General features: G+C 40.8%; 2 protein-coding genes across 3 annotated transcripts; both read left to right on the top strand.

The window, feature by feature from the left end:
* The first annotated feature begins 4,134 nt into the window (after positions 1-4,134).
* On the top strand, positions 4,135-8,785 carry LOC147058948 (low choriolytic enzyme-like). Its single transcript, XM_085907184.1, has 10 exons — positions 4,135-4,271; positions 5,515-5,591; positions 5,773-5,840; positions 6,193-6,226; positions 6,334-6,378; positions 6,992-7,141; positions 7,230-7,359; positions 7,818-7,996; positions 8,307-8,388; positions 8,504-8,785. The coding sequence occupies exons 1-10, from the start codon at positions 4,135-4,137 to the stop codon at positions 8,634-8,636; spliced, it is 1,035 nt and encodes a 344-aa protein (XP_085763310.1). The 3' UTR covers positions 8,637-8,785.
* Positions 8,786-14,963: 6,178 nt separating this feature from the next.
* On the top strand, positions 14,964-19,968 carry LOC147058947 (high choriolytic enzyme 1-like). 2 transcript variants are annotated; one of them, XM_085908429.1, is made up of 9 exons: positions 14,964-14,983; positions 16,252-16,319; positions 16,758-16,791; positions 16,903-16,953; positions 17,984-18,133; positions 18,215-18,344; positions 18,650-18,828; positions 19,155-19,236; positions 19,547-19,679. In XM_085908429.1, exons 2-9 carry the CDS (start codon positions 16,266-16,268, stop codon positions 19,677-19,679), a joined length of 813 nt encoding a protein of 270 aa, XP_085764555.1. In that variant the 5' UTR covers positions 14,964-14,983; positions 16,252-16,265. The 2 variants fall into 2 exon arrangements, with proteins under 2 accessions (XP_085764555.1, XP_085764556.1); XM_085908430.1 differs by lacking the exon at positions 14,964-14,983 and adding an exon at positions 19,801-19,968 and having other exon boundaries at positions 16,251-16,319; positions 19,547-19,671.
* Positions 19,969-20,249: the final 281 nt, after the last annotated feature.

Genomic DNA, 20,249 nt, shown 5'->3' with positions numbered 1-20,249 from the left:
TGGTTAATTTGGATACACTTTTTTTGGGTGAGACGTGGTTGATTGGTTAGCACATCCGCCTCACAGTGCAGAAGTAGTCGGTTCAATTCTGTATCCAGCCTTCCTGTGTGGAATGTGCATGTTCTCCCTGTGCCTGCGTGGGTGACCTGTGGGTACTCCGGTTTCCTCCAACATTCCAAAAACATGCATGGTCGACCGACTGAGAACTCCAAAATGCCCATAAGTATGTGTGTGAGCGGTCAAGTGTCTGTGTGTGCTCTGTGACTGGCTGACGACCACTTCAGGGTGCCCGAAGACTATAAAAATGGGACCCATTGGCTCCCTGCTTGGCACTCAGCATTAAGGGTTGGAATTGGGGGGTTAGATCACCAAATGATTCCCGGGTGCGGCACCGCTGCTGCTCACTGCTCCCCTCTCCCCCAGGGGATGGATCAAAATCACATGGGGGTGGGTTAAACACAGAGGATAAATTTCACCACACCCAGATGTGTGCGTGACAATGATCATTGGGACTTTAACAGGACTTTTGTCTGCATGCCTAACCCTGTAATTAAACTGCCAAAGGTGTTTAAATTCCATCAATGAATAGGTGTGTTCATAATGCAAATTGAAGATGATTATAATGTGAATTAACACTGATCACATGCTGCAGGGCCAAATAGGTTCAAGGTTGTGTACTATGTTGGAAAATCCACTTTTAAATAGATTTTATTGTGGACTTGGAGTTTCCAGTATTGTAGAGCTATTGTCATAATCTGTTTGGGGAATATTTTCTGTTCAATTTGATTCATTTTCTATTACATGTTTTTATCTATTACATCTTTGGAGTGGCACTACCAAACAAAGTAATGGGTGTGGCCAAATTGTTACACAAATCCACTGTTGGAATAATTGGACGGTGACAGAGGCCCTCATAATTTACGAGTTGGACTCCCTTGCTCCAACGAAGCTCTCTGTCTAGCTCCAGAGAATTCCTTTAACTCCCAGTCATATGTGTGGCTCTCATCTCATCCCTTCCTTTCCCTTTTGGTTGGCCATCCCTGCTAGAGGCCCTCATTAGTTATGAGCAGAACTCTCTTGCACCAACAAAGTTCTCAGTTTAATTCCAGAGAATTCCTTTAACTCCAAGTCATCCCTGTAGCCCTTATCCATAGATTGCTGTTGACCGGGACTGGTTTTCCTTGTTGAGTGATATAGAAAAGACATATCTGTTGAAGTAATTACATATAAGTTATCCCACATTTATTCAATATCTGTTGAAGTAGTTGCGCATACGTTCTCCCACATTTACTCAATATTATTAATGTGTGTTGTGTTAGTTTGGCAAGAAAAGGAACTTAGCAAAAGAAAGTCTAGTTGCATTGTTGCACAGGAAAACTCGAGATATCTCCCTAATCTCAGCCCAGGTGGTGTCAGCCAACGGTGGAGAAGCCAACCGGCTGATGAGGAACAGGACAGAAAGTGTAACCTAACTGCCAGGGTCACGGAAAGGTCAAGGCTCCTGTCGGCTTGCACCACACTACATTCATTAGCTGAACAGTGTTGCGACAGCCACAAACTCCCCTCCCTTTAATGTAGCAATGCCTTTGTAACCAGGGCAACCTAGACGTTAAAAAGAGGAGACAAAACACAAAGTGCTCAGAACTGATAGAGAATGTAACTGAAATGCTCTCTTTTAGTTCTCCCCGCGAGTAAAACAAATACTGGTTGTCTTCTCCTCTTTGTTTCAGTGTGTGAATGAACGTCTGATGGTACTTAGACCTGACATTCGCCATCTTTATTACACAGAGAGAGACTTTTGTAGTCTAAACAACACAAGGATGCTGAAGTGGAGCCCTCAAAATGTTCCTTTGCTGGATAGATTCATCCACACAACTCATTATACCCTCCCCCAGCATGAGAATCTCAAAGAAGTGCCTGGTTAAATTAAATATTTCAGGACGGATTTCCCATATATGTGGGCAAAATCTTGCTTATGTGTGCCAAGCACTTCAAGGACAAGTATTTCAGAAATCTCTTGTCACTATAGAGAAGGATTTGCCAAAAGACTTTGTTTCATTGAGGGTTTAGGTCCTTTGATCTATGGAAACGACTGACACATTAAAGCGGTTATCTTGAGATGACACAAAAATAATAACTGTACGTATTTTACTTTCATATAAATTAGCATCAGTCTTTCTGCTGATTTTGACGCTGTGCGCCGTTTTCACTTCTTCTGGATGTATTTTGAGTAGTTGTATCAGTTGAATTGCATCGTGTAATGAGATGCCACCGAAACGCGAGCTCGCTGACCGGCCCCCCGTCAGTCGCCTCGTGCACACACTCTGTTGGGGTTCGAGCCTTGATTTTCCCCTTTTCCTCTCTTTGTATTCCCTAAATAGTCCATGTTGCACATGGTTGTCCTGCCTCGTTCGTGACATGCTGGATGCCGTGCTTCCGGCGCGTGTCTGCAGTGACGCACATTGCTCAGAGGCTCGCACGACGCTAACAGCGTGTATTTAAATGCCGTTCTCCCATCATATATAAAGTAGCGCATTCCGGAAAGGTGAAGCGCGAAGTGGCGAGGGATCACTGTAGTTGTTCTCAGTGTAAATTAATGCTAGTTTTAACCAGCTCAGTGGCCTACTGGTAGAGTATCCGCCCTGAGACTGGAAGGTTGTGGGTTCAAATTCCGGCCGGGTCATACCAAAGATGGGACCCATTGCCTCCCTGCTTGGCACTCAGCGTTAAGGGGTTGCAATTGGGAGTTAGATCACCAAATGATTCTCGAACGCGGCACTGCTGCTGCTCACTTCTCCCCTCTCCCTCAGGGGATGGATCAAAATGCAGAAGACAAATGCAGAGGACAAATTTCACCACACCCAGATGTGCGTGTGACGATGATCATTGGGAATTTAACTTTAACACGAACAATAGATACAAACTCAATGACACACTGCTGAACCAACCCGTGAATGCTTTTCCTTGAAGTACAAGGGGGGACGGAATAGCATTCCTATGGCCGTGGAAATGGTACATGTCGAACATGCCGATGAAATCATGCCCTTGTGAAAAGACAGAAGGGTGAAAAACAATCCAGAGAGCTAAGGTAGCACAACCTGTTTATAATTATGAGGAAGGGTTTACCGCATGCTTTTCTCTTCATGATTAGTTTAATTAAAATGTGAGACACGACTTGAAAACGTTGCGTGTATATGTAATGCTTACTCATTGCGATGGCATAATCTTGTTAGTGCTGAATGACGATGTTTCTATTGCTTGTTTAATCAGTAATTGCTGTTGCCTGTTAATGCTCTTTAAAAATAGGAGTATTTATTACTGAAACATCCGGATGTAAATGTAGGCACATGCCTACAGTTTGCATAAGGATTAAAAATATACAGGTAGCACAAACTCGCTGTGCTGACGTGATGGTCTTAATCTGGTTCTGCCAGAGGGCCAGCATTGCACAGTGACTGTATTTACTTCCATCAACACTTAATTTCTCCGTCTCCCCACACCCCTCGCTTTCTCCTTGAACTTCAATCCCATCCTATTTCACACTATCCCCTGATCCCCTTTTTATCTTAGTTTCTTTTGCCTCCTGTCCCCTCACATCTTTTCCTCTTGCTGTGTAATAATTTCACACATTTTTTTCTCCATTTTGGAGCTTGATATTTCCCCAAGGATCCCCTTGTCATCTTACCTTTCAGCTTTTCTCCATGGAGGAGACACAGGAGATGGATAGATAATCATTGTATTAAAGAATATAGATGTTTGTGTGTCTTAACATGTGAAGAAATTGACAATAAAGCTGACTTTGACTTTGATGATAAGGTTTCACTGCTTCCCACTTGGTGAAAGAATCTCTGTAATATGCATGACAAAAATCGAATCACGGGTGAGGTGGAACCTATTCCAGCTAATTTCGGGATTTTCACAAAATTTCATGTGGGATAAGTTTCAGCTCCTGGTCCTGAAAATGGATGGACGGATGACAGATGTATTGTACTGCATCCTTCTTTGCATTATTTTCAAACTCTTAATGAGCCATAGTGATGTTATGCTACCAGAATTTCAGTATTCAGTAGCAATAGATTTGGCATTTGGTACACCTGCAGAACCGTGAGGGTCAGAGAGAGCCATCCGAGAAGAATGAAGATCAAGATGTACACATCTTCAACATCTTCTGTGTCCAACATGCTGAGGCACAAGACAAGCCACTTGCCCCAACTGTCTATTGTGTACCTGCGAGAGAGGTACCACGGGGGCACCGTGGCTCGCCAGTTCCGGTGCGTCGAGTGGCGTTGGTCTGGTCGATTGCCCTGAAGACCCATCTTAGGACATCCTTTGCTGATAATACAGTGGAGGCTGTGCCTGTTCCTGCGCTGTAAGACTATCCCCGAGAATACCTGCAAGACTGTGACTCCATCTCACATTTATGGGTTACTCTATCAAGGTGCCTGCCTGTGAATGTAGACATGATGCAAGGAGATTACAGAAACACTAAATCCCAGTACATTACATCTGAATGACATTTCATATGACATATTGTATTGTTGTATCAATAAACTCTTCACCGTTTTTTTAAGGTCTTCAGATTTGCTGACATCTTGATTTCTGTGTTTAGTTTATTTTAGTACTCAACACCTGCCACCTGTGGCTCCGTAGTGTTGTTTATCTCTAAGTGCTCAAACATCCATAGTCCACAAAGATTAAGGATTTCCCATCCCAGTATGAATAGATGTTGTTCATTCCGAGAAATGTCATATCTGGAGACTTTATACAAGTTTGTTAATGATGTATGTAGAATAATATCATGGAGCTTTAGTATTTTATCATGAAGAAACAATTCATTTGTGTGAAAAGTGTATGGTTTGCAGGTTATAGTCCGGAGTGTTTGTATTTGAAACTCCAGTGAGGTTCCAGTAAAGTTTGATAGCTGTGAACCCACAATTTGGCATTATAAAACAAGTGTGTTTATATTAGTTGGCTGGTTCACTTTATTTTGTAGTCTCTATAGTACAAATATGCTTTATATTAGTTTTTGCTCGAGAACTTGGTTTGCTTTGTTCATTTTCTGCAGAGAAACAAATGTCTGCGGTGCTCCGATTCAGTTTATGGTTTTGTGTGTGTGTGTGTGTGTGTGTGTGTGTGTGTGTGTGTGTGTGTGTGTGTGTGTGTGTGTGTGTCGGTGTGAAGACCTTCCTTAAACACAAGAAAAAACAAATGGGCGTTGAGTAAGTTGGGCATAGACAATTGGTAATAGTTTTATGCCATCAAGTGCAGCTGGGCCACTGCCCATTGAGTAATCTAACATAACCCGAGAATCGCTTGCGTGAAGCACAATTAAAATGCATGATGAAATACAACCACAATAGATTCCACCAAGCAAGCACTGTTATTATGAAAAATAGATGATGTACAATGACCCAATGATTCAAACAATTTAGTTCAGCCTCAAGTTGCATAATGCCGTACAATAAATCATGGACACTTCCATTTTAGGACTTGATTTGGCATCTGAAATGCGAGAATAAGTAAAAGTCACACCCTATGTACAACTTATAAAGGACAAACACCAGGTACCACGGGCATACCTGAAAACACCGGTAAGACAAACTTGCTCTACTTTTACCTGTTTTTCCTTCAATCTCTCTCTCTCACTCTGTCTGTTTCTCTATCTGTCTCTCTGTCTCTCTATCTCTCTAAAAAACACACATGGATGCGCACACGACCATCACTGTGATTTTAACTTCTGTTTTATTTTAATTTGTTTGTCTTCATTTTTAGAAAACTGCAACACCATGACGCCACTTGTCATCACTGTTCTCCTTCTGTCTGTTGCAGCCGTTTCTCCGGTAATAATCAGTGATACTGTAATGTTTTATAAAAAAAAAAAAAAATCTTTCTCTAACTTTTAATGCCAAAAAGTCTGTAATATAATGAAATAAGGTTACAGGATTTGCAAAATGCTTTCTGAAGATTTTAATGTAATTTTTGCTTCTGTAGGACTTTTCTCCTACTGTATTTTCAATGAAAATCTACACAAATGTATAGTTTTAGTTCCTTCAGAGTTTCTTTTTGGGGTCTTCTACAATATAAAATTACCAATATATGTGAAATGATTCTTTTTTGTCATATGTGGACAACTGTAAAATTGACACTTTAAAATGTGGTTTAAAAATGTGTTTTGTTAATGTTTTTTTCCAGGGCTCAATACATAGAAATGGCAAAAAGAAAACGGGTAAAAACCTTTGGAACTGGTCGTTTGGGTTATTTAATTCTCAATATGAACAATATGAAAATGTTCTAGTGCTTCTTTGAGATTGTGTTTGTTCTTATTTTTTCCAGAAGAGTGCGTTTCTGCAAAAATTGAAAAGGCAAATGTCAAACCAGGTCAGAGTTTTCATTTTTGACTGAAATGTACTGAGATCTAATACCTCTGGCCTATAAGGAATTGAACTTTAAATCAATCATTACTAGGTCAAACTGAAGTTCCATCTTTCATTCCAATGTGTTCACATAGCTTCTGAGAACAGAGTCTGCCCGACAGACTGAACTCTCACAGAAGTGAGGTTTCCTTCCGTCCCAGAAATCGTATTTTTTCGGGTCAAGTGCCAATGTGTGAAATCCGTAATAAACCATTTTAAAGCGTTTTGGTGTTTTGAGACTGCAATTAAAAATAAGTGAAATTGAGGCTTTGTAAAGGTCTTTGGGAGCCACCATATGGGGTAGATCAAATAGTGTTTTTCTCCTGTAGAGGTATGACTTTTTTGGGACCAACAATAAATGAAGTGACGAATGAATTAGGAATAAGGATGGACAGACAAGGACTGAAGGGTGTCCAAGTCCGGGGATTAAGGCTAGCTGACGGACTGGCAAAATTTAGTAAATTTAGTCTCCATATCAGTAATATTACCAATCTGTTGTGGGAATACTGACAAAAGAATCTATCTGTTCCACATGACGAATCACACTGTCTAAATCTCCACTGTTTGTTACTCTACAGGCTTAAACCTGACATATGGGGACATTATGGGACACAAGAGCGATGAGGAGGGAATTTCGAGGAAAGCTGTCCCCTGCACCAGCGGTGGCTGTAAATGGCCAAAAACTGGAAACGAAGTCATAATTCCCTATGAAATTTCCAGAGCTTTTAGTAAGTCATGGTAACGCAAAGGGTTACGCACTATAAGTGTAACTTTGATCAATCAAACTTAACAGTTCAATGTTCTGTGTGTCTGCAGCTGAACAACAAAGTATAACTATAGAAAATGCCCTAAGTGAGTTCAGTAGTGGAGAGCGCACGACATGCATTCGCTTTGTCAGGAAGACTGAAAGGGATAGACACTATCTATCCTTTGTATCACACGATGGGTAAGAAATACAGTTACTAAAGCTCATGTTAGAGTAGTGCTCACTCTAACTTATTTTGCAAGAACCACACGGTAGACACTTTAAGCACTTGCAAGTGGAGAATCTGTTCATTACTGTAGGTACAGCAATGTTCGAACAAAGTCTGACTTGGGATTCTTGCAAGACAGTATTTATTGAGAGAAGTAGGGTTGGGGTGAGAGTGTCCAAGGTGGAGGTGAACCCCTGGCCTCTCGGGGGATCACAGCAGGGGGTGTTTTACGATGTTGTGTAAACAGAACAACTGTGATTGCTTCCTTTGCAGTTGGTCAATCAGTTCAAAGGATCTTAGCACTTTGTTCTTCTACTTTGTTAAGACAGGACAAAACAAATTCTGTACATCTCTCTTCCTTTCCAATTGGCTAAAAGTCAGCAATCAGTGAGCTCAAGACGTCAATTAATTTTGTGTGTTTGTGTGCCAGGTGTTGGTCACACCTTGGTCGACACGATGGCAGACAGCTGATCTCCTTGCAGAGAGACCATTGCGTGCACAAAAACATTGTGCAACATCAGGCTCTCCATGCACTTGGGTTCCAACATGAGCTGGTCCGCTCTGACAGAGATGACTACGTCATGATTAATTATGAAAACATCATACAAGGTCAGCTTTCCGTGAGACCTTTTACAGAACTGGTGCCGGACGTGCATGAGAACATATTGTATATGGTTCATTTTATTTATCTTCTTGGAAATGGCTGGCAGCTCGATAGTATATGCTGTTTTTTATTGACTGTAAGATGGGTGATGGGCACTTTCTGTCAGAATGGCATCCATATTATCTTCTGTCCAAATGTCCCACCTTTTATTGAGTAAATAAATGTCATGATACTCAGAATATACAACTAAAAACTGGTACATAATGTTACTGAAATAATTTTTAAATTACTTTTTGGCTTTTTCCTTTTATGCAGGAGGTGAACATTACTTTCAGATTGCACCAACAAACAACTTGGGCACCCCCTATGATTATGACTCTGTGATGCATTTTGACGCGTGAGTACATCTGTCCAACCATACAACAATTTCATCTATTTGAATGCAGATGTCCAACTGCTCTATGTGTCTGTTCTTTTTTACCAACTTGGAACTATTTACTTCTTTTTTGTAGATTTGCCTTCTCCAAAAATTCCCAACCAACCATCATTGCCAAACATAGGTTTATGAATAATTTTGGCAGAGCAACAGAGATGAGTGACTATGACTATATACGCGTCAATCGTCTTTATCAGTGCTGTGAGTAAACACTTTGTATGATACTTTGTAAACCAGCATCTGCTCCAAAAACATACAAAATACATTGACATCTGCCTTACTGGATGATTACGCGTGTTGCTGTGTATTCCCCCCACCAATCAGAAACTTCAAGACAAACGTAGGATGTCCGGGTCTTGTTGATCAAATTAAGTGCTCAAGCATATGATTTAAATGTATTAACTGGTGGTTGTTGATAAGATACAATCATTCAAATATGTATTTTGAATGCAAAAATAAATACTTTTGAAAGAAGTAAACGTGTCAGTTTTCCTTGAAAAGATTCTCTCTGGAATATGCCATAGTCTTAAAAGATAGGTGGACTCCGGGTTGACAATCCACAGATGAACTGACATTGACTAATTCATTCCAAGTAGTAAAAATGAAGGACACTCACTGCCTGCCATTTTCATGTCATCCTCTTTGGTTTCTTGGCAAGGACGTGCCAGGACAAAGGGTCGTTAATGGATAGCGTTCAAGTTAAAGTCAAGAGATACTGTACTTGAGGAAAAGCCAGAGGGTACTGACATTTCAATTAACAAGATTGGATGTAAACAACCACATACACATACTAAAGCCATAGTCAATTGACGATCTGGCCATGAACAAATGGCAAAACAGTCTACAAGGCAAAAGAAGAGAAGTCAGCAGTAAACACTTTTAATTTTCTGGAGAAACATCTTCTCCTGTTGTGGTTTTGGTTGCGAAAACCCTAAACGCAAAAACAAAAACTATTGTTCATATCACATCAGAGCCTCTGTCATGAAATGATGGTGTGTCAGTTCGAAAGTCAAACATTTGTTTGCAAGTAGATGCAAAAAAATCGTGAGGCTTCAGTTTGTATTGGCGCGTTTTGTTCAAGGTGTCCGTCGTTGAGCAAGGAAAACAAAGATGTGGAGTAACAGTTGGTTCTTTTTTGGCAAGATCTTGGGTTGTTTAATGGCGGTCAGTACACGAGGCACTGCAGCAGACGTAACTACAACCCTTACCCTCCAGGTCATGGAAGACTCAGAGACATCACTGTGCAATAACATCCTGCTCTCGCCACTTAAATGTTGTTAGTTACCTGAATGTTGTCAGTCACTTAAATGTTCTACAGAGGCTTAGCTCAACCGGAGACAAATTCCCTGTTTGGCATTCTGATATAGGTGTGCAGGCCTTGAGCTGAGAATGTAGAGATATGTGGGCTATGCTTCACTGTATCTGCATAATAAAATGCCCAAGGGAGGATCTTTTTGCTCCTCCGTGTCCAATTATAGTAGCTGAGCGTCTATAGTGCAGATAAAGCCGCCTTTTCTCTTCCACACTCCAGCACATTTTATGACTACCGAAGGAGACAGGCATACACATTGGCAGGATGATGAGTATTATGTTGAAAGCTGTGCTGTTTGCATTGAAGACTGTAAATTGATCTCTTAGCATAACTAAACAATAAAGAGGGACGAGCATTCTGCATGTATGTTCTTTACAAGCTTTTCATCTCGATCTTCACGGTGGAGAAAAATAAAAATGGGTTTATGCTCTCAGAATGATGATATTTCTGTTTTTTAACAGCAAATCTAAAATTTTATCTACCTATCCAATTTTTGTTATTCAAATTGAGAGGTCCAGCTCTTCCTAGATGAACTGTTTAGAATCACTGGACTGTGTGAATTGTGAAGCTAGACTAGCAAGGTTAGATTGACATTTTACCTTATACCGTATTTTCTGGATTATAAATCGCAGTTTATTTCATAGTTTGGCCGGGTGGGCGATTTATAATCAGGACCAATTTATATGTGAAATTATTAACACATTATTACTTGATCATTAACACATTACTAACTATCGTATAGTTGAAAACTTCACGTTATTTTCACTTTAAACCGCATGAGGGTGCACTAGGCCTGTGGAATAATAGGAGCCGCATCTGACAATGAGTCTGACATCAGTGCAGCATGTACTTCTGGAGTCAGCAGCGGTGTCACGGAGGACTAAAATGTCGATGGATTTAATTATTTGGAGTGACACGGATGGTTCGATAAAATTGTTATTTATGTTATAATTATTTGATATATAGTTTCTATATAGTTATATATGTCTGTGGAATAATTGGAACCGCAATTGATGATGAGTCTGACGTCAGCGTCGCATGTTCTTCCGGAGTCAGCAGCAGCCTTTTTTTTTAAGTGACACAGAGGACGAAGATTTCGTCCGAACAGCACTGCAATCCTGGTCCATGTCAGGGTGCTAGCCTCTCCCTTCCCCTGTCTACTCCCAGGTGGAGGCCATTTCAAGTTCCTGCCTCTTGATCTTTTTTAACTGTTTTTCCACAAGTGATGGTTTTAGCTAGAGTCATTGGTTCGCCACTGGATTTTGGCTTCCGCTTCCGGTTGAGTGCACGCTGGCATGACTAGCTGCCGCTGCTCTCCGGTTGTTTTTAAAGTTTTCATGATGGCCCACATCTCTTGCAGCAGACCACCTACTCCTGGTGAAAGTGGTACTGTCGGATCAGCATCAACCTTGATCCAATACACGAGTGTGGAGCTCCTCCAACTCCGTTTTCATCGTTCTGCTCCCCCGTCTGTACTGCACCTCTTCCTGGACGTCGCTCGCCTTCCTCCCGGAGGTCGGAGATACATCCACCGTGGAGCTGGACAGAGTTATAACATCAATGATTCCACTGCCAAACACTCCATCTGGTCCTCCGGCCACCACCAGCGTCCGAATAACATCCGCAGGAGGGGGATCACCGCGCATTAGCCAGCATAGCCAGGTCGGCTAACGTTAGCTTCTCCAACCAGCACTCTAACGTCAATTTTGGATTACTTAACATCCGCGCCCTTTCTGGCAAGGGACAATTGTTGCAAGACCTCCTCCTTGACCGAAAGTATGATCGTCTTTGTCTCACTGAGACATGGCAAATTCTTGACGACTACTCTCAGTTGAATGAAACTGCACCACCTTGGTTTGTCTACACCAGCAAATCTCGTTTTACCGGGAGAGGAGGGGGTGTCGTGATAATCCACCGCGAGACTTGGAAAGTCTCACATGTTGCGTTGCCATTGTCTCAGACGCTCGAGGCTGTGGCTCTCAGATTCAATGGTCCTACACCTACTGTTTTAGTTAACATTTACCGCCCACCTAAACCAAACAAGGATTTTATTGATGAATTCACTACACTTCTCACTCACATCTGCTCACTTTCATCGAATATAATCCTGCTTGGTGACATTAATATTCACATGGACAACAATAACCATGCTCTCACTAAGGACTTCACTTCTTGCCTGGACAGCTTTGGTCTTAAACAATACATTAATTTCCCTACTCACTGTAAAGGTCATACTCTGGACTTAGTTTGATGCTCTGGTGTCACTCCTCTCAATTGCTCTGCTGCTCATCTCCCCATCTCTGACCACAAATTGGTTTAATTTAAGTGTCACACTGTCCAAAACTAAACATTCACATACAATATCATTCCGTAACATCAGAAACATTAACCTGACCGACCTCACAACTGGGACTGACAGTTTCTCCATCATCCCCCCCCCCCCCCCCCCCTACACATCACAGATCAGTTGGTTCAATTTTACAATGATGGTCTCAAAGCTCTGCTTAATTCACTTGCACCCCTCAAAACCCGGATTGTTTTATTTCCTCACTCTGCCGCCTGGTTCTCCCCCCACCTACGCCAGCTGAAGGCCAAAGGTCGTCAGCTGGAGCGGCTCTTTAATAAAATTGGACTCACTGTACACAAAGAAATGCACCACGCACATATCCTCCTTTATAAGGATGCCCTCTCCTCAGCCAAATCTCAGTATTTTACAGAAAAAATCAGCGCTGGTGCTGGTAATACCCGGGCCCTGTTTTCAGTCGTAAACAATTCCATCCGCCCCCCTGACTCTCTCCCCCAACACTTCTACTCCACTGATCACTGTAACTCTCTGATGTCATTCTTCAACTCAAAAATATCCACCAGCAACTGGCCCCCCACTCATTTAGCTGTCCACCCTCTTTTGTTCCAAACCCTCCCATCTCTACGCCTCTCTCCTACTTCCAACCCCCCTCTGTCACCGATCTATCAAAACTCATCCTGACATCCAAACCATCTACCTGCCAAATCGACCCCCTCCCATCCTCCCTGGTTATAGCCTCCCTCCCCTCTCTAATACCCCTGATAACAGCCATCATTCACTCCTCTCTCACCTCTGGTTCCGTCCCATCATATCTGCTGTTACACCTCTACTGAAGAAACCTGGTTTAGACCCCCAACATCTTCAATACCTCCGCCCCATCTCCAACCTCCAACATTTCTCTCTAAAATTCTGGAATAGGCTGTAGCATCACAGATTCAGGCCCACCTTTCCAAAAATAACCTGTATGAACAGTTTCAGTCCGGTTTTCACCCCTGTCACAGCACAGAAACAGCCCTCATCAAAATCACAAATGACCTTCTAATGGCAGCTGATTCTGGATTAATATCCATCCTCATTCTCCTAGACTTGAGCGCAGCTTTTGACACCATTTCGCACTCCATCCTCCCCGACTGACTATCCTCCATTGGCCTATCTGACACACCCCTAGACTGGTTCCACTCATATCTCTCTGGGCGTAAACAGTTCATTCAGTTAAAATCATTCACATCCGATCCCTCACCCCTATCCTCCGGTGTTCCCCAGGGCTCTGTCCTTGGCCCTATCCAGTTCATCATCTACCTCCTTCCACTTGGTCTCATATTCCGTAACTACAACATCAATTTTCACTGCTATGCGGACGACACTCAGCTCTATGTTTCCTCCAAACCCTCTTCCACCTTCCCACCCTCCTCCCTCTCTGCATGTCTACAGGACATCAAAACTTTCTTCACCTCCAATTTCCTCAAAATGAACAGTGACAAAACTGAGACAGTTCTCATTGGGTCCAAATTCATACTCTCCAAGCAACCCAGTTTCACTCTCACCATTGACAACTCCGTCTCCCCTTCCTCCCAGGTCAAGAGTCTGGGTGTCGTCCTCGACCGCACTTTATCTTTCCAGTCACACATCAACAGCTAACACCATCCGGTTAGCCAGCTTCCAACTTCAAAACCTCAACCGCCTTCGCCCCTCACTCACTCCCAACAGCGTCGCAATCCTGGTTCATTCACTTATCACTTCCCTTTTGGACTATTGCAACTCCCTTCTGTTTGGCCTACTCCACAAACTCCTCCATAAACTCCAACTGGTTCAGAACGTTGCTGCTCATATCATCACCCATACCCCTTCCATCTGTCACATCACCCCCGTTCTTCACCAAGGCTCTACACTGGCTCCCCATCAAATACCGTATAGTCTACAAAATCCTTCTCAACACATTCAAAGCAGTCCATAACCTAGCCACCCATATCTGTCTGACCTCATCCATATGAATATCCCCACCCGGTCCCTCAGATCTACCTCCTCCTTCAACCTCACCGTCCCCCCAGCTCGCCTATCCACCATGGGGGCTAGGGCCTTCAGTCCATCAGACACCACCAGGTTGCTCCTCAGACTTTATAGGAGCTCACTGATGCCCTTAGACAGATCTGGGAGATCCCACAAGACACCATCCGTCGTCTCATTAGGAGCATGCCACGACGTTGTCAAGCATGCATACAAGCACGTGGGGGGCACACAAGATATTGAAAATAATTTTGAGTTGGAGAAATTGAATTTAGGCAATATGGTCGAGCATGCCACATCATTTTTTCACTTTGATTTTTGGGGTCTCTATACTGAGCCCTTTGTAGGCTGAAAACTTTTATTTCCATCAAAAGATGTGGCATCCTTTTGTTCCTTAGACATTAAACTGTCCATATCAGGATAGATATTCAACATTTTTTTTCACCATTGAAATCTGATGTGTTTTCAAAGTGTTTCTTTAATTTTTTTGAGCAGTATATATAGTTATAGTATAGACCTGTGGAATAACTGGAACCGCAACTGACGATGAGTCTGGCCTGAGCGCCGCATGTACTTCCGGAGTCAGCAGCGGCGTTTTCACAGAGAAAGAAAGATTTTGATGGATTTAATGATTTGGAGTGACAAAGATGGTTTGATAAATGTGTGATTTATGTTAGTTATTTGAAGAACTGTTAATATGTAACGTCAGGCACGTTCTCAGGTCCTCGTTTGTGTGTATGTAATGTTAGCATACTGTATTATTTAGTCTGTTGTTGCCTAGTCATGTCTATTCTTGGTGTTGGATTTTGTCAGAGTTTTCCCAAAAATGCGACTTGTACTCCAGTGCAACTTATATGTTTTTTCTTCTTCTTTATTAAGCATTTTATGGCTGGTGCGACTGGTACTCCGGAGCGACTTATAGTTCGGAAAATACGGTAAATGTGAACATAGCATTGCCGGGCAGTGGTAAGCTTTCACCAAGTACCCTCATTAAATCTTAAATACAATGTAAGATTAAATTTACATTGAATCTATGTATCATTCTGTTCCAACATACGTAGTTTCCATGTCACACACGGGCGCCACACAATCAGCCAATGTACAAGTAGCTAAATATAGCAACAACAACAAAAATATCGAATAACATGGGACACTTGTCACTGCAGTCAGTGAATCTCTGAGTCAGTGTGTGTATAAAACTATTTTTTATTTATTTGGCTGCATATCAGATGTGCAGCCCCTATGTGTGATGGGGTAAAGGTAAGTCTTTTCTAGACTGTGTTTGGCGGACTCAGACCGACTGGGCGAGGCTAAAATTGGGACGAAAACTGAGGGAGAGAGGACGATGTCCACCTCTGGTAATCACTGAGCAAACAACCCAGGCCACACTGACTCAGAGACCAGCACTCCGATGCGTTAAGTTTTACGACATAACTAGCTTTGGTTACACATCTTCAGATTTTATTATTTACACAATATTTTATGACTTATAAAATCCAAATCCCACAAAGGTTGACTGATGTTAATTTTTTGATTGCCTTATTATGCTCAATGGTGAACGTAAAAATAATAATTAGTCTTCAACAAGTAAATTACACATCACGGTACTGCACTAAATTCCTTTCATTCCAGAGCATTAGTTATCGGTTTAGGTGTCGCATGGAAGAGAATAAATGAAACAAACAAAAAAGATTTTTTTTGCTCATATTTTTAAATGTAGAATAAAAAACACATTGTTACATTGAATGAGAATGAATAAGGGTAATAAGAGGTTGGTGACGGTGATTACACTGATGATGGGTAGACACAGGAGGGGAGGGGCGAGTGCACAGAGACGCAAATGGAAACCATGGCAACTCTGACACGCGAGGAAATCACCGGAGATGAGAAGTGACAGTGTTCTTGGTATGTGGGAATTTTTAGTATGTTGTTCCGTACTACAAATCATGGAAACTTGCATACAAGTACATAGTTTGACAGCTGGAATGCGTCAGACACACCTTATTTAAAATGTATAAAAGTCAACCACCAGGGACCACAGGCATACTTGAAAACGCCGGTGAGACAAAATTGCTCTACTTTTACTTGCTTTGTTTATCTTTCAATTTCATCTCTCTATGTCTGTTTCTCTCTCTCGCACATACCCATCACTGTGATTATAACTTTTTAAAATATATTTTTTTGAATGTATCTTCATTTTTAGAAAACAGCAACACCATGACGCCAATTGCCATCATTGTTCTCCTTCTGTCTGTTGCAGCCATTTCTCCGGTATGATCAGGTTTACGAATATAATTTTTCCATCATCTGATCAATGACATGCATTTAATAATTTTACTGATATACATTTTTGAATAATTGGCCATCATTATCAGTGACATGTTAACTATTTCTAAGGAAAAATATACATTTTTCAGATATTTAATACCAAAATGTCTGAAGTTTTATGAAATAAGGTTTTGTGATTTGTAACATTTTCTCTGAGAATTTAGTGTCAGAGAATTTAATTGCCATTTTGCTTTTGTAGGATTTTACTGCTATTGCAGTTTCCAGGAAAATTTATACAAATGTGTGGTCTTTGTCTCTTCAAAGTTTTTTTGTTGTTGTGGTCCTCCTACTATGAAAATGATCAATTTACATGAAATGATTTATCTTTTCACGTGCACTGTTGTGAATTGGACACTTAAAAATGTGATTGTTCTTTTCCAGGTCTCAACAAAGATCAACCGTAAAAAGGAAAAGGGTGTGTACAAATTTATTTTACCTTACAATTGGTTGTTCGAGTCTCAGTGTGAACAATATGAAAATGTTCTAGTGATTTTTAAGTGATTGTATTTGTTGTTTTTTGTTCCAGAAGAGTCCGTTTCTGTAAAAATTGAAAAGGCCAATGTAAAAGTTAGACCAGGTAAGTGATTTTCTTTAGCAATCATTTAGCATCATTCAGCTGAATGTCCGTTTATTCATACAGGTTGTGGCAAAAAGACACTTTGAGCGAAATAACACAAACATTTTCAAAAATCCTATTTATGGGCAATAAAACTGACAGAAATACAATTGACTGTTTTCAGTTACGCAGTCAACCAAATATTGTAATGTATAAACCATCTATATCTGGTCCTACTAGATACTAGATCACCAAAAATGATTCCCGAGCGCGGCGCCGCTGCTGCTCACTGCTCCCCTCTCCCCCAGGGGATGGATCAAAATCACATGGGGATGGGTTAAATGCAGAGGACAGAGCCCTTTGAGACTGCTTGTGATTTAGGGCTATATAAACTTGACTTGATTGACTTGATTGGTCTATTTATGTCAATGCAGTGTATTAAAGTAAAAAAAAAAGAAAACCCAAAGTGGAAGCCTTTGCGTGAAATGGATCTGAATAAGTTGCTAACCAATGACTTTTAAATGTTTATTATCGTGTATTATGAAACCTCTGATTTGATTCTATGTTTGGCTACTATGCAGAGAGGGATCCTGGTTAAAGTAAAACATTTTTAACTAGTTTGCAACTTAATATTGCAAATAAAAATACAATGTCAATGTGAGACTTTTTAAGGCTCTTTGCCCATAAAGTGTAAATACTCTGGTATATGCACTCCAACATTTCAATCGAATTGGGTTTCTCATGTCAGGGGTATAACTTCTTTTTAACCGACAATGGACGGATAGACTGCTAACAGAAGCCCTTATTAATTATAAGGATGGACCGGGAAGGAGGGATGATTATATTATGAATAAGGATGGACAGATTAGGACAGAAAGGTGTCCGGGTTAGGGGACCAAGGATAGATGACGGACCGGTAAAATTTGGTAAAGTGTTCACCTCTGGAATATTGTCTACCTGTTCTGGAAACATTTACTTTAGAACTGACAAAAGAAACTGTTTGACATGACAAATCACACTGTCTGAATCTCCGCTGTTTGTTATTCTACAGGCTTAAACCTGACATATGGCGACATTATGGGTGACATGATCGATGACGACGGAATTTTGAGGAATGCTGTCCCCTGCACCAGCACTGGCTGTAAATGGCCAAAATCTGGAAACGAAGTTTTAATTCCCTATGAAATCTCCAGAGCTTTTAGTAAGTAATGGTATCGTTAATTATTATAAGTGTAATTTTGATAAATCAAACTTAGCAGTTCAACGTTCTGTTTGTCTGCAGGCAGGCAACAAAAGAGAATTATAGAAAATGCCCTAAGTGAGATCAGTAATGGAGAGGGCACAACCTGCATTCGCTTTGTCAAGAAGAAAGGAAGAGATAGGAACTATCTCTCCTTCATATCAGACTCGGGGTAAGAAATACAGTTACTAAAACTCACATTTGTTTTTCACATTGATTCATCTTATTTGCACAAAAAAAGCACCTTCGTCTTTGAGGTGAACGACTTTAGTACTGTTGTGGTTGTTTTCCAGTGTGAAATCATTTCTTATTTTTGAGTCAGTTACTTGCGACAAAATATTTCACTTTAGTGTCGTAAAATCAAGAGTGGCAACAATTTGGAAAAATTCTGTACAGATGTCTTACTTTCCATTTGGCTAAAAGTCAGCAAATCGATCAATCAGTGAGCTCATGACATCAATTGATTTTGTGTGCCAGGTGTTGGTCATACCTTGGTCAAATAGGTGGCAGACAACCAATCTCCTTGCAGAGAAATGGTTGTGTGTTCAAAGACATTGTGCAACACGAGGTCCTCCATGCACTTGGATTCCACCATGAGCAGGTCCGCTCTGACAGAGATGATCATGTCATCATTCAGTTTGAAAACATCATATCGGGTGAGCTTGCCAACAGACTTTTTACAGAATTGGTACTGGACGTACATGAGAGCATATTGACTATGGTTCAAATTATTTATCTTCTTGGAAATGGCTAACAGCTAGTCCAAAGTGTATGCTACTTCAAACCGACTATAAAATGGGTGATGGATCATTTTTGTCAGAATGGCAGTCATATTATCATATATGTAAATGTCCCGCCATCATCATTTTTATCGAGCAAATATAATTCATGATACTCAGAAGACAGTATATACAACTGAAAACTAGTACACCATCTTACTGAAAGAAATTTGAATTAATTATGCCTTTCTACTTGTATGCAGGAACGGAACGAAACTTTCAGATTGCAAATACAAACAACTTGAACACCCCCTATGATTTTGACTCTGTGATGCATTACAGCCCGTGAGTACATCTGTCCAACCATACAATAATATGATCTATTGGAATGCAGATGTCCAACTGCTCAATGTTTCAGTTTTTTTTGCTCAACGTTTTATTTTCTAACATGGAACTAAACATCCAAATTCTCAACAGGTGTTTTGTCCATATCTTCATATATAATCTATATGTTGTCATCTGTTGTGGAAAATCTATTTAGAAAATATTTGAAAACATGAATGGTCATCCACAATAGGAAATTCCAGTTGACTTTCACCTAATTCTGCATGTAATGGGTTAAAAAAATAATAGGTTATTTATTTATTGTTTGTAGATTTGCCTTCTCCTCAAATGGCCAACGGACCATCGTTGCCAGAGATAGTTCTATAACTAATTTTGGTGATGCAACAGAGATGAGTGCCAGAGACTATGATCTTGTCAATCGTCTTTATGAGTGCTGTGAGTAAACACTTTGTCTGATAATTTGTGAATCAGCATTTGCTCCAAAAACATACAAAATACACTAACATCTGCCTGACTGTATAATTTCGCCTGTTAATTGCTGTCTATTTTCCCTCCCACCATCAGAAACTTCAAGACAAACGGAGGATGTCCAGGTCTTGTTGAGGTCTCCGGTGGTGACAAAAAGAAGTACTTAAGCATATCATTTTAAATGTATTAACTAGTAATTAGTCATAACTAACAGTAATTTACATATATTTGAATCAAAAAATAAACACATTATAAAGAGGTAAATGCGTGAGTTTTTCCTTTTAAAAGATTCTCTCTGGAATAGGCCATTGGCTCATGAGGTTGGTGGACTCCGGGTTGACAATTTACAGATGAACTGACTGATTTATTTGATGCAGTCAAAAAAATGAAAGAGAAAGGATCACTCATTGCCTGGCATTTTCATCATCATCTTTGACTCCTTGGCAATTGAGGAAAGTAAGGAAATGCCAAGAAGGGATTTTAATGGGTCGTGTAGTTCAACTTGTAGCAGCATCAACCAATCCATGCACAATTTGCTCCTCTAT

This window comes from Syngnathus leptorhynchus, chromosome 3 (assembly GCF_054491065.1).
Source record: "Syngnathus leptorhynchus isolate UIUO chromosome 3, UIUO_Slep, whole genome shotgun sequence".
NCBI classification, from domain to species: domain Eukaryota; kingdom Metazoa; phylum Chordata; class Actinopteri; order Syngnathiformes; family Syngnathidae; genus Syngnathus; species Syngnathus leptorhynchus.
This window is presented reverse-complemented; position numbering and strand designations above follow the sequence as displayed.